This window comes from Mustela lutreola, chromosome 9 (genome assembly GCF_030435805.1).
Source record: "Mustela lutreola isolate mMusLut2 chromosome 9, mMusLut2.pri, whole genome shotgun sequence".
NCBI classification, from domain to species: domain Eukaryota; kingdom Metazoa; phylum Chordata; class Mammalia; order Carnivora; family Mustelidae; genus Mustela; species Mustela lutreola.
Window position 1 is genome coordinate 62,691,837 of NC_081298.1, and position 14,057 is coordinate 62,705,893.

The 14,057-nt window shown below is 41.5% G+C and overlaps 1 protein-coding gene across 1 annotated transcript in view; it reads right to left on the reverse strand.

Annotated features, from left to right (window-relative positions):
• SLC9A4 (solute carrier family 9 member A4) overlaps nucleotides 1-14,057 on the reverse strand; it is a 69,064-nt gene that overhangs the window by 32,699 nt on the left and 22,308 nt on the right. The window contains exons 3-6 of the mRNA XM_059134399.1: nucleotides 5,711-5,970; nucleotides 4,090-4,307; nucleotides 1,259-1,461; nucleotides 141-227 (exon numbers count right to left, since the gene is read on the reverse strand). Coding sequence (XP_058990382.1) covers nucleotides 141-227; nucleotides 1,259-1,461; nucleotides 4,090-4,307; nucleotides 5,711-5,970 — 768 coding nt within the window. The remainder of the gene's footprint in view (nucleotides 1-140; nucleotides 228-1,258; nucleotides 1,462-4,089; nucleotides 4,308-5,710; nucleotides 5,971-14,057) is intronic.

Genomic DNA, 14,057 nt, shown 5'->3' on the forward strand with positions numbered 1-14,057 from the left:
CACTCTTAATCTAGCTAGTGAAGAAAGAAGCTACATTTAGTAATGTGTATGCAACATCTCACCAAAGCTCTAGATTACTCCTGTCAGTGACAAATGGAGAACATCCTTTTAACTTATTAATTATGACAGAGATAACTTACACGAATATGAAGCTCTTCATTGATGGATTCTTTTTTATTGGTCTTTCTAACATCCAGGTACCTGACCAGTGGGCCAATTGTGATTCCCTAGACCACAAATGACAAAATAAAGAGTTTGTTGTAGTAAAGATTGTTGTATAGAGAGCAAATCTATTAGCAAAACTGTTAGAGCTTCCAATTTTTCATATCTTTTTGTATAAACATAAGCATTTTGGATAAATGCTCTAATGTTTAGTTCTTATTTAAGTCTTTCAAATTCTGCAATGAAAATAGATATTACTTTGGGACTCTTGGGTGTCTCAGTCCTTAAGTGTCTGCCTTTGCCTCAGGCCATGATCCCAGTGTCCTGGGATCAAGCCCCATGTCAGTTCCCCGCTCAGTGGGAAGCCTGCTTCTCTCTCTTCCACTCCCCCTCCTTGTGTTCCCTCTATTGCTGTCTCTCTCTGCCAAATAAACAAACAAATAAATAATTCTTTAAAAGAAAAGAAAGCATAGCTTTAATCACATTTCTCTTTAAAAAAAAAAAAAAGCATTACTTTTTTGAAGATTTTATTTATTTATTTGACAGACAGAGATCACAAGTAGGCAGAGAAACAGGCAGAGAAGGAGGAAGCAGACTCCCTGCTGAGCAGAGAGCCCGATGTGGGGCTCAATCGCAGGACCCTGGGATCATGACCTGAGCCGAAAGCAAAGGCTTTAACCCACTGAGTCACCCGGGTGCCCCTAAAAAACAGGCATTACTTTAAGGCAGTAATTTAGTGTCATCCCTTAAAATAACCTCTCATTAGTTTGCTGAGAAAAAACTCCAGCTAAAATAAAAACTTGAGCTATCCAGTACTACTGGAAATCTTGTTTTCAGTAAAACACATTAGAGTAACTACCATTCACCTGCTACCCAGGAATATTTTGACTAATATATCTTATTGATTAAAAAGAAACATATTTTAGAGGTTAAAGGATGAATACAAACATGATCTAGAAGTATTTGGGAATTTAGTTGGAGTACTGAGCATATGTTGAAAAATTAGACAAAGCATCCCTTTTTTTGGTACTATATGTATTTAATACATTATCTTGAAAGACTCTACTTATTTCAGATATGAAAAAAATCTACTAACCTGAATAAATACAGTAAAATATATAACTACTAGAGTAGCAGTGACAAACATTTTCTTCCTAGGAAAAAGAGACAGAGGAAGCAAAAATGCAAGTGAAAAACTTCCAGCTCCTCGGACACCACTGTAGAAAATTATGCACTGGTCCTTGATGGAGAAGGGGAAAGTCCGAAACTGGTTACTGACATAGAAGAGAGCAAATACGCCTAGAAAGGGGAAAATATGTATTAGAGCAGAGGGTCATGAATGAGTAGATATACAGTGCTAATGTACCCAAATTGTGTGTTTGTGCCCGCAAAACAATGCAACTTAATTTCATCACATCTATGCTTGTCCATCCCAAACAGAACATCCTACAAAACTTCATTTCTTGAGTAGTTGTGAACAGTAGTACTTCACGTTGTTAGCTTCCTAACTTGTGCGCATGTGTGTGTGTTTAAAGTCATAAAATCTTGATACTTTTTGATATGACGTGACATATATATTCTAATCTAGACTCAAAATTTTTGCTCTGCCTTTCAAAACTAGGTAAAGCAAGGGTATTACTTGGGGGATAGAAACATTTTTGCCATCTCGTGTTCTCAGTGAGTAACCAAAGGAGCCATATAATTTTAAACATAAGAGGACTCTCTTAGTGATTGTGGTCTCTGCTGGGTAAGCAAAACTTTTGTGGTTGGTTTGGTTCTTCTTGAGGTTCAATGCAAACAAGAAAGTTGGCAAGGGCTCAAAGGGGGGGTAGTTCTTACCATCGGTAAGTGGAAGGTGGAGGGTGACAGAGCTTGTTTAAAACACAGAGGTGTTTTCTACCTCACTGATTTTTCCATCTCTGAGTGGCCAGCATGACCTAGCTTACCACCAATATGCTGCTTCCTGGTGGGAAAGGTCCTTCACTAAAGCTCTGACTAAGGAGCTTTTACTGCAGAATAAAACTCTCAGTATCCACGTGTGACTTCTAATCACACAGACCTCACAGCAAGCAACCCTTGATGACAGGCACATGGATGATGTGAGAGATGGTAAAATCTAAAATTTTTCATTTTGTTTTATGTGTCCTGGCTCCTTCACATACTAGTATGTGACTTTGGCTAAGGTTCTAATCTTTTCATGTAGTCCATCTCTCTGGAGGAGGTAATGGTAATATTTACCTCAGAAGGTAGATGGAAGGCTTACATAAATTAAATATCTATATATAACAGAAAGCAGAGAATTTGCGTTATAAGCCTTCATGGCTACTATCAGCCACAAGTCAGGCTGCGGATGAGAAGAGGCTGGGAGAGAGACCTGGATTCTGTCAGCTGGCTCTGTCCCTCACTGTGACGTGACCCAGTCAGCCATTCTCTTAGCTAGAATATGAGGGAGTTGGTCACCAAGTTTCTTGTCACCAAGGACCAACAATATTGAGGTATCCAAAATATTAATCCTTTCTTAGATGGTTTATACTCCTGTTGGCTGGGCTGAAGTTCAGTAATATTACTTCTCTTGACATTAGAGAGGGAAGGGAACCCAGAAAATTTGTTCATGCCTCCCATTTTGTGGTTGAGGAAGACGATTTTGAATATAGCTAGTTATTAGCCATGCTGAGATTTGATTTGAAATTATACATTTGTATTGTTAATAACACAGTTTCCTTAATTCTTTTCACCCCAAGAAACCGAACATGCATACATATTCAGAGTTGGTTTTTTGAATATTTTAATATTTTTGCATTCTTGTTATTCCTTCCTAGATTTAAAACCCACCTTAAATTAATTTAGAATTGCATGTTCAAGGTAAGTTCTTGAATCATTTCCCCTAATTTCTCTTTAACTGTAATTAGCTTTAAAATATTGATAAAGTCAATCAAGCAAATGTTTCAAATCCTGGTCAAAATCACTTAAAAATAAAACTGCCTCTAATCAAAGGGCAGCACTTATAATGTCATTCTGTACTTAATGTTCTCGCTAGCCCCAGAAACATGATGTACAAGATAAATAAGTAGCCATTAGTCAAGAGATCTCATGTTTTTAAGCTAGGCACATTTTATACAGGTGAAGTCAGTTACATTATGGAATTGGCTTTACTAATTAATAATAAGAGCTTTTAAAAATAAAGATTCAGGGTGCCTGGGTGGCTCAGTCAGTTAAGTGACTGCCTTTAGTTCAGGTCATGATTCCGGCGTCCTGGGATCGAGTCCCACCTTGGGCTCCCAAATCAACGGGGGGTCTGCTTCTCCCTCTCACCTTCTCCTCGCTCATGCTCTCTCCCAGTCATTCTCTCTCAAATAAATAAATAAAATCTTTAAAAAAAAGATATTTAAAAAAATAAATAAAATAAAGATTCACTTCCTGGTCCTTGGTTTTCTGTACGTCAAACTCAACCCTCAACTAAAATCACCTGTGGGTTTTAGGGGACTGTTTTCTGCCTTACATAGAATACACGTAGTGAGATCCCACTTTTCTTGTAATAAAAGTGTAAATGCTCACAGTGTATAACCTATATCTTATTTAAGGTGCAAGAGGGTAAAACCTAACAAGGAAATGAAGAACAAGGGATAAATTTATTGAGTTATATTTAAATGTGTAGATGTGAAATTCTCTCTTCAAATAAAAAAGAGAAACAGACTCCTTCCCCCAGCTCTGCTTCAGTGCACAACCTTCTTAGCCTCTAGTTTCTCTGAACTGAGTGAGGGAGCTCACAGACAACATTCCTGGTCCCTACAAAGTGCCTCTACTCCCCTAACCTGCAAAACCAGTTAGTGTCACCTCACTACTTAGGTTGTTACACTGCAGAAAGGGAAAAGAAAATTTGTAAAAAGCAAGCAGGCAGAAGCCTCTGTGGGTCCTGCTGTCTCTTACTAATGGCTCTCCAGATCTGGCAGAAGACCAGGGTGAAACAGATGAAGGCCCAGTTCCATTCATGGTTCTTCCCAATGGTGGACACACCCATGAAGATGAAGATCAAGGTTTCGCTGACGCTGCTCAGCATCTTCATGAAATACTTGATGGTGGTGTAGGATGTCTGGGACACATTTTCCTCTACATACTTCTTCATTGTTACTGCGCAGGCTGTGATTCTGCAGAAAGAAGACAGTCTCGGGAGAAGCCTGAGATTTCCCCCTCCCTGAAAAATTCCCTCCTGGTGATGTGATAGATACACACATCTTGTTTTTATCCAGAGAAAACATCGTCTCCATTGCCCTTTCTCTTTCCCCACAGGTTTTCTTTATTTCCCTTATCCCTCCCCAAAGAGTTTGCTCAAATTAGTATGTTAGAGAAGGTGGACATGGCATGGATTTCTCACAAGAAAATGGCATCAGGGGCTCCTGGGTGGTTCAGTGGGTTAAGCCTCTGCCGTCAGCTCGGATCATGATCTCAGGGTCCTGGGAACTGAGGGTCCCACACCAGGCTCTCTGCTCAGTGGGGAGGCTGCTTCTGCCTCTTTCTATGCCTACCTCTCTGCCTGCTTGTGATTTCTCTTTCTGTCAAAAAAATAAATAAAACCTTAAAAAAAAAAAGAAAATGGTATCAACCATTTGTGTACTGGGTGCACAAACCCAAAGCAGAAGTGTTTCTGGAAAGAATAATGAAGCAAGGCTCTCATTTCCCCCACCTGAGCAATGTTTCTTACAACAATTTAATGAGAAATTTTTTATTTAAAATGTTTTTACTCTAGGGTCACTAGCAAGTCAGCGGGGAAGATGGTGGTGGTTGGTCACCTGAGGGCAGGAGAAGAGAAAAAAATCTTTGCCTTGTCTAAGTAATTTATACCACTTTTAAGGTGGAACAATAATGAGTATCTAGATTTTGTACTATTATATTTAATTAAAATAGTTATTTCTATGCAATAAAATTAAATATTTCTGCCTGAGTAGCTGGGTATGAGGATAATGCCATAGAAAAAAACAACACGACCAGATATAGCAAGCCAAGTTAAGCAACCTCATTCCAAGACCTATGGAAGGATAAATATTTACAAATAGTTTCATTAGGAAAAAGAAATCTGGGCCTCTGGTCTTATCCCATCTACCTAGTCTCATTCCAGTCTGGTGTGATGTGATTTAAGGGAAATAGCAGAAGGCAGAGCTCAGGAATGACAGTCCTTCTTGGTATGCTGCCCTTTACCTTCAAAATAATGAATTTTTCAAGGGGGAAAAAAAAAGCTATTGAAATGAGGCTTTAAGCTTGAACTTCTAGTTCTTCTCTGCATCAGAGCTTTTGAGTCTTTCAACTTGACCTCGTAATTGCTCTGCTCTGCTAAGGTCATTCAGGAGAAGAGCAAACACAAAGGCTGGAGGGAAAGAACATTTGTTTAGCAAAGGCCCCGAATCAGATTTTACGGAAGTTTAAAAAACCTAAATCCAGTAACACCTTTGCAGATTAGTGTCAAAAGTTGTGCCTTCTGCAAATGCTACTCCATGCTGTGCGGTCCTGCATTCTCTTCTATTGCTGTAAGAGTCAGTCCTTGGTTTGTACTCACGCCAGGATGCCGGAGAGGTAGAGTGTTTCCGCAGCTAAGTAAGACAGGTAGCTGAACATGAAGACGATGAGTGGTTCGATGGCAGAGATATTCTGAGTGAAACGCGTGATAAATGCAGAAATAAACCCAAAAATTATGCCGAAAAACACTCCTCCAACCCCCACAATAATGAATCGGGCACATCCAGCCAAAATGTCAACAGGTTCTATGTCTTCAAATTTATGCATCTTTGTGAAGGCAATTAATATATTGTATAAGACCTAGACAAAAAGAAAACGAAAGAAACAAGAATTAGAAATGAGAATTACTTGACACACAGATTCTTAACTTCATGTCCAGTTGAGTAATACATAAGTGAATTACAGGACCATATATATTAATATGTCTTACACCTAACTTTAAAATCATTCTACATAATTTACTCTTATTCATTACAGTGGGTAAGAGTCTAATACAGCTGTAGTCACTGAGCACCTACTCTGTGCCCATCTCTTTGCGAAGCTCTCTGTTTCAGTTATCAACTAGTTTAATTTCCTCCCAGCTCCAAATGCACCTTTCAATACTGGCTCTATAATAAACAACGGAATTCCCTCTGCAGATTTTTTCTCCTTCAAGGGAGCCGCATGTTACAGCTCTCTCAGCAGAGGGAGCTGAAGGGACATTGCTGGGAGAAGGGGCTTTCCAGCAACTTCCGGTGGGAGGGGCAAGAGTCTGGCAGGTAATTGAGAGGACTTCCCGTAGGTCCTCGGAGGGGCGGGTCACAGGCCTTGGAAGAAATTGGTCTATAAGTTACGGCTTCCTCTGGGGATAACTTGTCCGGGGACCTCCTGACATGGAAAAAAGAAGCCCTGGCATAACCCTCATGCAGCATGTCTGTCGTGAGGGGCCTGGGCAGCCCACTCTGTGGAAACCCTCTCCTGCCCACACAGCCTTCTCAGAAGGCCCTGTGCCCCCTCTAAGCCCAGCCTCCCACTGCACACCGGGTGCCACCAACTACTGATGCCCTCTCCCTGCCTGCCTCCCTGAGGGTGCCCTGCTCTTTGCCCAGCAGCTCGAGGCCATCTTATCTCCTGCCCAATGGTCCATCCACACCTCCAGGGAGATGGGAATCCCTTTCAAGTTTATGTTTTGGTAAACCTGTTACCCTATTCTAAGGAAGAGTTCTCCTAGTTTACAGCTAGTCCTTTGTTATAGTTAATCATTTCAATATTAAAACTTCTCTGTTTAACCTACTGTGTGGTTTCTCTCTCTCAATTGGACCCGACCTACTATACTTTGCATAAATGTCATCTCATTGAATCTTTCAAACCACTGGAGCCCACCTGATACACACTCCCAATTTTCCTGCTATTTCTCTACTCAGTTCAACGTGTGTAAGAAATTAGAGTGGGGGCACATGGGTGACGTGGTTAAGCATCTGACTCTTGATTTCAGCTCAGGTCATGATCTCAGGGTCCTGGGATGGAGCCACACACATCAGGGAGTCTGCTTGTCCCTCTACCTCTGCTCCTTCTCTCACTTGCATTCTCTCTCTCCCTCTCACTCTCAAATAAATAAATAAAATCTAAATGAATGAATGAATGAATGAATTACAGGAATCTAGGAATCGCTGCTTCATGTGCTTGGCAGCCCAGAATTTAGACTGAACTTCTGAAAAGTGGCAGCTGCCACACCGTTAATGAGACACACAGATAAAGTGAGATCTCTGAGGATATTGAAGACCTTTGAGAAGATCAGGCCCTGAACAGCCCAGATAAACCACAAATATACATATTGGCCTTTGTTTGCCTATACTAGGAAAAATGGGGGGGAAAAATCAGAGCAGGAGCAGAAGCTAACACTCAAGGAAATAAGGTCAATGATTATCTGCTGTATGTGGAACCACAGGAGTGGACAGACCCTCCAGTATGGTTGGGTCTCTATCCCATTCATTACTCTGGCTCTCACTCTGCTCTCACCTTACTTCTGGAATGATCCCCTACTCTGTGACCTGCAAGACTTGCCCAGGCCTGAGCCTCCTGTGTGACTCTGACTTCTCCATCCCCAATTCGTCTTTCCTTACTGAGACACTCAGTGTCACCTCTGTTCTACAGGGCGCCCTGATAGCATTTGGATACTGGCCTTGACTTCACCCATGAGGCTTACCAGAACTACTGGCAGCTTTGTATACACACTGACCCTTTGGCCATGGTCTTTCATCCACCATTGCTTCTCCAGCCCTTATCCCAGTCCTGCCCTTTCCAGATCTGCTCTGTGAAGGGCCTCTGCTGATACCTCATGACATCACCTTTGATTAAAATTTGTTTTTTGGGGCGCCTGGGTGGCTCAGTGGGTTAAAGCCTCTGCCTTCTGCTCAGGTCACAATCTCAGGGTCCTGGGATCGAGTCCCACATCGGGCTCTCTGCTTAAGCAGGGAGCCTGCTTCCTCCTCTCTCTCTCTCTCTCTCTCTCTCTCTCTCTGCCTGCCTCTTTGCCTACTTGTGATCTGTGTCGGTCAAATAAATAAATAAAAATCTTTAAAAAATATTTGTTTTTCTGACAGAGATGGTCAATGAAGAAGCCTAGGCTGGCTTCTTGTTAGGTTCAAAAATCATAAACCATCAAGGTACATTTAAAGCAAAGCCCCACTTAACTCATTTGCATTTATTTTCTAAGGCGTGCCTCATTTATTTGAGTGAGGTTGTTCTCCAGTAGCAGAAATAGCACAAGCAGCTGGTCTGTGGCAATGTGTGTCTCTGTTCATGGGTGCCCTAGAGTTACTGTATAGACTGTTAACACACTTTGTTATCCATTTCTGTGGAGAGCAAAAATTTTACCCAGGGATGCCTGCATGGTGGTTAAGCATCTACCTTTGGCTCAGGTCCTGATCCCAGGGTCCTGGGATCAAACCCTGCATTGGGCTTCCTGCTCAGCAGGGAACCTGCTTCTCCCTCTGCCTGCTGCTCCCCCTGCTTGTGCCTTCTCTTTCACTCTCTCATTCTCTAACAAATAAATAAAATATTTTTTTTAAAAAGGAAAGAAAATACATTTTTCAAAAAAAAGTCTTTTTTTTTTTTTTTAAAAGATTTTATTTATTTATTTGACAGAGAGAAATCACAAGTAGTCGGAGAGGCAGGCAGAGAGAGAGAGGGGGAAGCAGGCTCCCTGCTGAGCAGAGAGCCCGATGCGGGACTCGATCCCAGGACCCTGAGATCATGACCTGAGCCGAAGGCAGCGGCCCAACCACTGAGCTACCCAGGCGCCCTCAAAAAAAAGTCTTATTCAGGGTATATGTCAATTATAGCTCAATAAAGCTAGAATGAGAAAGAAAAAAAAAGTTAGACAATATGGGATTTGCAACAGGTTTTAAATTTCGATTGGCCTATCTGAAAATGTTTTCAGCAGAATTGTTTAAAAGTCTGTGGCATGTAGACAGAACTCCCCAGAGTCCAGTTGTTAACACGTTAATTTTTTTATACTTACTACTACTACTTTTATAAAAGTACTACTACTACTTTTATACTTAAGTCTATTTCTGGAGATGGGAGGTAAGGGGCTGGGGCAGGATGGGTTCTTATGCCCATATCATGTCCTTCATTGGGAGTCTATGGAAAGCATAGTACTTTGTACTACATCTCTGAAGGACGAATTGGTGTTCTTTTTCTTAAGAAGAATTTAAATATTCCATTCTTCAAGTCTTACATATTTAGCTGGTTACTATTACAACTATAGGCACTCCACAGAACATACACAACTTGCTTATACTGTAACCAACACTTAAATACTGTTCTCTGTGCTGGCCGCCATTCCACGGCCCTCCCACACCCACCAGGGTGCACCTAATCTGGCCAAATGTAGAGCACTTCTTTCTTACAGTGATACTTCAGGTCTTTCTCCCTGCCTCCCTCTCTTGGAAATCTATTCTCTTCTTTCTTAATCTGGTTTGGATCCTTGCATGTCAAATTGGGAAACATTTTCATTGGGAAAATGTTCTTGTACTGTCTACTTTTCCCTACAGAACCTCTGGACTTGAGTTTCCTTTCTGAATCACAGACTTGTATATCACCTTCTTTAAGATAGGGTTTGGGGGCACCTGGTGGCTCAGTCAGTTAAGTGTCCAACTCTTGATTTGGGCTCAGGTCATGATCTCAGGGTCGCAAGATCCAGCCCAAGTCAGGCTCCACACCCAGCCTGGTGCTCTCTCTCTCTTGCTCCCTCTACCCCTCCCTCTCACTGTACACACATATTCTCTCCTAAGAAAGAAAGAAAGAAAGAAAGAGAAAAAAAAGAAAAGAAAAAAGACATTAGGGTTTTGCTACAAGATCTTGCAAGAGTAGTGACTTTTCACATTTAGTCTTTGAACACTAACTTACAAAGAAGTAAAGTTAATAGAATAAATTCAATTCCAAAGAAAACAATACATGGGGAAAAAACCCAGGAATGTTTCTGTTTTCCTGGGAATTTGTTAAAAGCTGAAAGTCATTTGTTGTGTTTGGGTTTCCCCAATAATGGGTCTTAAACTATGATGCTACCTCCTCATATAAGGGATTCTCATGCATTCACAATATGCCATTTTATAGCCTCCAATTTTGTTCCATCTAATTTTCCCTTAAAGATCCTTTTGGGCCTTTTTTTGACTCTTTTATATTGCCATGATGTTTCGGAAATGACAATGTGTTGTGTGGTTTCCTGCTCCTGCATGGCCCTTGCAGCTGTGAACACTTACCTTTAAATGGAAACTTCCATCCCTATATCCTCTAGCTTTGGGAATGACAATACCTTTAGTAAAGAGAATTATAAGAAAAAAAAAGTCTTATCCAGAACAGAATGGCTTTTGTCTTTGGAATATGAGTTGGTGGAAAGGTCGGTCCTCAACGTCATTCGGTTGTCTCTACTCCTCATGTAGGATGCTGTATCACTAATGGACTTTGCTGAATGGGGAGGGGAGACATGAGGAGGGTGTCCAGTGCACCTCCCTTTCCCAGTGCAGCTTTGTCACATTGCCCTCTGTATGAGTTTCCCAGAGCAGCTGTAACAGCACACCCCAAATTTGGACGGAAATTTGATTCTCTCTCACTGTCCTGGATGCTAGAAGTCCAAAATCAAGGTGCTGAGAGGGCCACACTCCATTGAAGTTTCTAGGAAAGGATAGTTCTTTGCTTTTTCTTCATTTCTGGTGGTTGTTGGCAGGCCTTGGTGTTCCTTGACTTGTGGACATAGGACTGTGGTCTCTGCCACTGTCCACATATGGACTTCTCTGTGTGTCCCCTCCTCTGTGTCTTCACATTGCCTTCTTACAAGGATACTTGTCCTTGGACTAGAACCCGCCTCGCTCCAGTGTGAGTTCATTTTAACTAATTGTATCTGCAAAGAACTATTTCCAAATAAGATCACATCTCATGTGATCTTGTTCTGGGTGGACATGAGTTCTTTTTTGGGGGAGGGAGGCACTATTCAATCTAGTACAGCTTCTATAACCCAAATAAATTGACTTGTATTACAGACTAGCAGATTTTCATTGTCAATCTCTCAGGCTACAACTTGATTTTGAATTTCAAAAAGTCCTGATCTGTGGCTTTCCTCCAAATGGCTCCATTTTATTTCTTTAGGGAGCCTAGGACACATGTTTTCAGTGTCTGGATTAGTTCCTGCTTTTTAATGTGATTAGTAGCCAGTAGCCAACAAGCTTGGTTAGATAGAGGGATATGTAGAAGAAGATTGTAAACAGGCTCCCTTCCTCCCCTAAAGAAATGTTTCTAGACATCTTCTGGGAAAAGGAGAAGAAGCTGGGGAAGGTATATAAGAAGAAGAAAAAGGGGTTCATAGCTGGTTTGGTCAGTTAAACAGCCAACTCTTGATTTCAACTCAGGTCATGATCTCAGGGTCCTGGGATCAAGCCCTGAAGCAAGCTCCCCGCTCAGTGGGGGATCTTCTCCCTCTTCCTCTGACACCTTCCCTCCACCACCCACTCTTTCTATCTCTCTTGCTTAAAAAAATAAACCTTTAAAGAAGAAGAAGAAGCAGCAGCAAAAAATTTAGCGCAAATTGACTCAAGCAAAGACACACATACTCTTACATCATGAGCTCTGTACATTGGTGCAATTAGGAAAGGAATTGCCTTAAATAGAGAGAGGGAAATTTCACACCAGATTTGCTTAAGAATACTCATGCTGATGCATAGAAATTTTAAAAGGACAAAGTAAAATCCCCGTATTGTCTCCCAGTTCCTCCCAGAGAAAGCCACTCTAAATATTATATATAGACACAGTATATGCATATATATTTATAAATACATCTGTAAATCTCATGTAAACACACACACACACACACACACACACACACACACATATGTATGTCCTTTCTTTCTTTTTTTTTTATATATACTACATTTGGTTTATTTTCTCCTGTCAGCAACATTTGAAAATTTTTTTTTAATACTTAAAAAAATTTTTTTATTATATTCAGTTAGCCACTGTGTAGTACATAATTAGCCCTTGATGCAGTGTCCAGTAAATCATTAGTTAAGTATAGCACCCAGTGCTCATAAGAGCACATGTCTTCTTCAATACCCATCACCCTGTTACCCCTTCCCCTACCCTCCTCCCCTCTGAACCCCCCAGATTGTTTCTCAGGATCCATAGTATCTCATGGTTCAATGGCACCTCCTTCTCTTCAGTTACTCCTGCAAGAAATCCAAGAGTCACCTGCTGTTTCACCTTCTATCTCCATTCTCCTCTTCATCTTTAACAATAGACTCCCACATCATTTTTTATTTATATGTGGATTAATTTACCCGTTTATAATATAAACATTATATAGAAACACTCTGACACAAGAGCTATATATTTCCAATAATTCATATATCTCTATTGTACTCTGTCGCTGTTTTCTGCACCATCCTGTCCACTTACCACCCCACATGTGGTAAGTGCTAGTCTGCATTTGTGTTTTTAATTCCTTTGCATCACAGATAAGCAGGGAGGAAGGTACACAGAGATGTATGCCTAACGAACACTGTGTATGTCCTTTCTTTTTTTTTTTTTTTAAGATTATTTATTTATTTATTTGTCAGAGACAGAGGGAGAGAGAGCGAGTGAGCACAGGCAGACAGAGAGGCAGGCAGAGGCAGAGGGAGAAGCAGGCTCCCTGCCGAGCAAGGAGCCCTATGTGGGACTCGATCCCAGAACCTGGGATCATGACCTGAGCCGAAGGCAGCTGCTTAACCAACTGAGCCACCCAGGCGTCCCGTGTATGTCCTTTCTAATCCTGCTTCTCTGTCCATCATCTGTGATCTACCTCTCCTTCCATGGCAGTCAGGAGCCCTCAGGTCTCCAACTGCAGGGAATGAAACTGAGCAGCCAGGGACTACACCTTGATTCCTACTGCTGTCCTCAGCCAAGGACCTGGTGTGGCAGCGCCTTAAGGCAGGCCCATTCTTGGAAGGTGCAGGATCCTCTGATGGATGTTCTTAGCCTGAAGATTCCCACTGGGCTTATAAGCCCTCTCAGAAATGCAGTCAGCCAGTCCCCTCCGGTTTCCCTTCAGTCCCCTTTCGCTCAGCTGGGGTCACTCTGCATGGTGGTCTGAGTTCCCCGTTTCTCTAAGCTCCCCCCCATCTTCTTTAATAGGAATTTCCCCTATACATCTCTTGTGCATCTAAATGCCCTTTGAATATCTGGCACATGGCTGACCTGGACAATATCTATCCAACTGTACCCAGCATATTTTACAAAGCTGTTATAATATTGGTCTCTTTGGTTTAAGCAAAGTGAGGCCAGATTTTGAGAAAAATCTTGGCTGAGTGTTTGAAAGGAAATTGTGATGTTAGGTTTCAAAATGGACACAACAGAAGCTTAGTGGTTGTATCCCAGCTCAATGAGTTTATTCGGTCCCATTGTACCTTCTGCCTGACCTTAGAACAACCCACATACAGACAACCTCTGCAGATGTGCTCATATTCCAAGGAGTGAAGCCAAGATGTGGGGCCAGACATTCCAGGCGTATTTGAATGAGTGTTAGTGAGACCTAGGAGTTTATTTGACTCTCAAATCTAGAGGAAACAAGGGGATATGATTAAGACTCAAAGATTTGCATGTTGTTGCCACAAACGAAAACTCCTATGCATAGCCCTCCGGGTTCTAAAGAGCTACTCAGTCTGTTCCCAGGGTCTGGGAAAGTCAGTTGGGCCAGCCCTGTCCCTGGACACCAGTATACACTGCCAGAAAGATGCATGCTAGTTTGAGAAGCTAAAGTAGCACATATAATTTAAGAAGACTACACTTACAAACACAGTCCCTATGACTACATGAAAAACAATTCTTATCTTTCCAAATTACATGGCTCTGGATGTCATTAAAGTTGTAAAAGA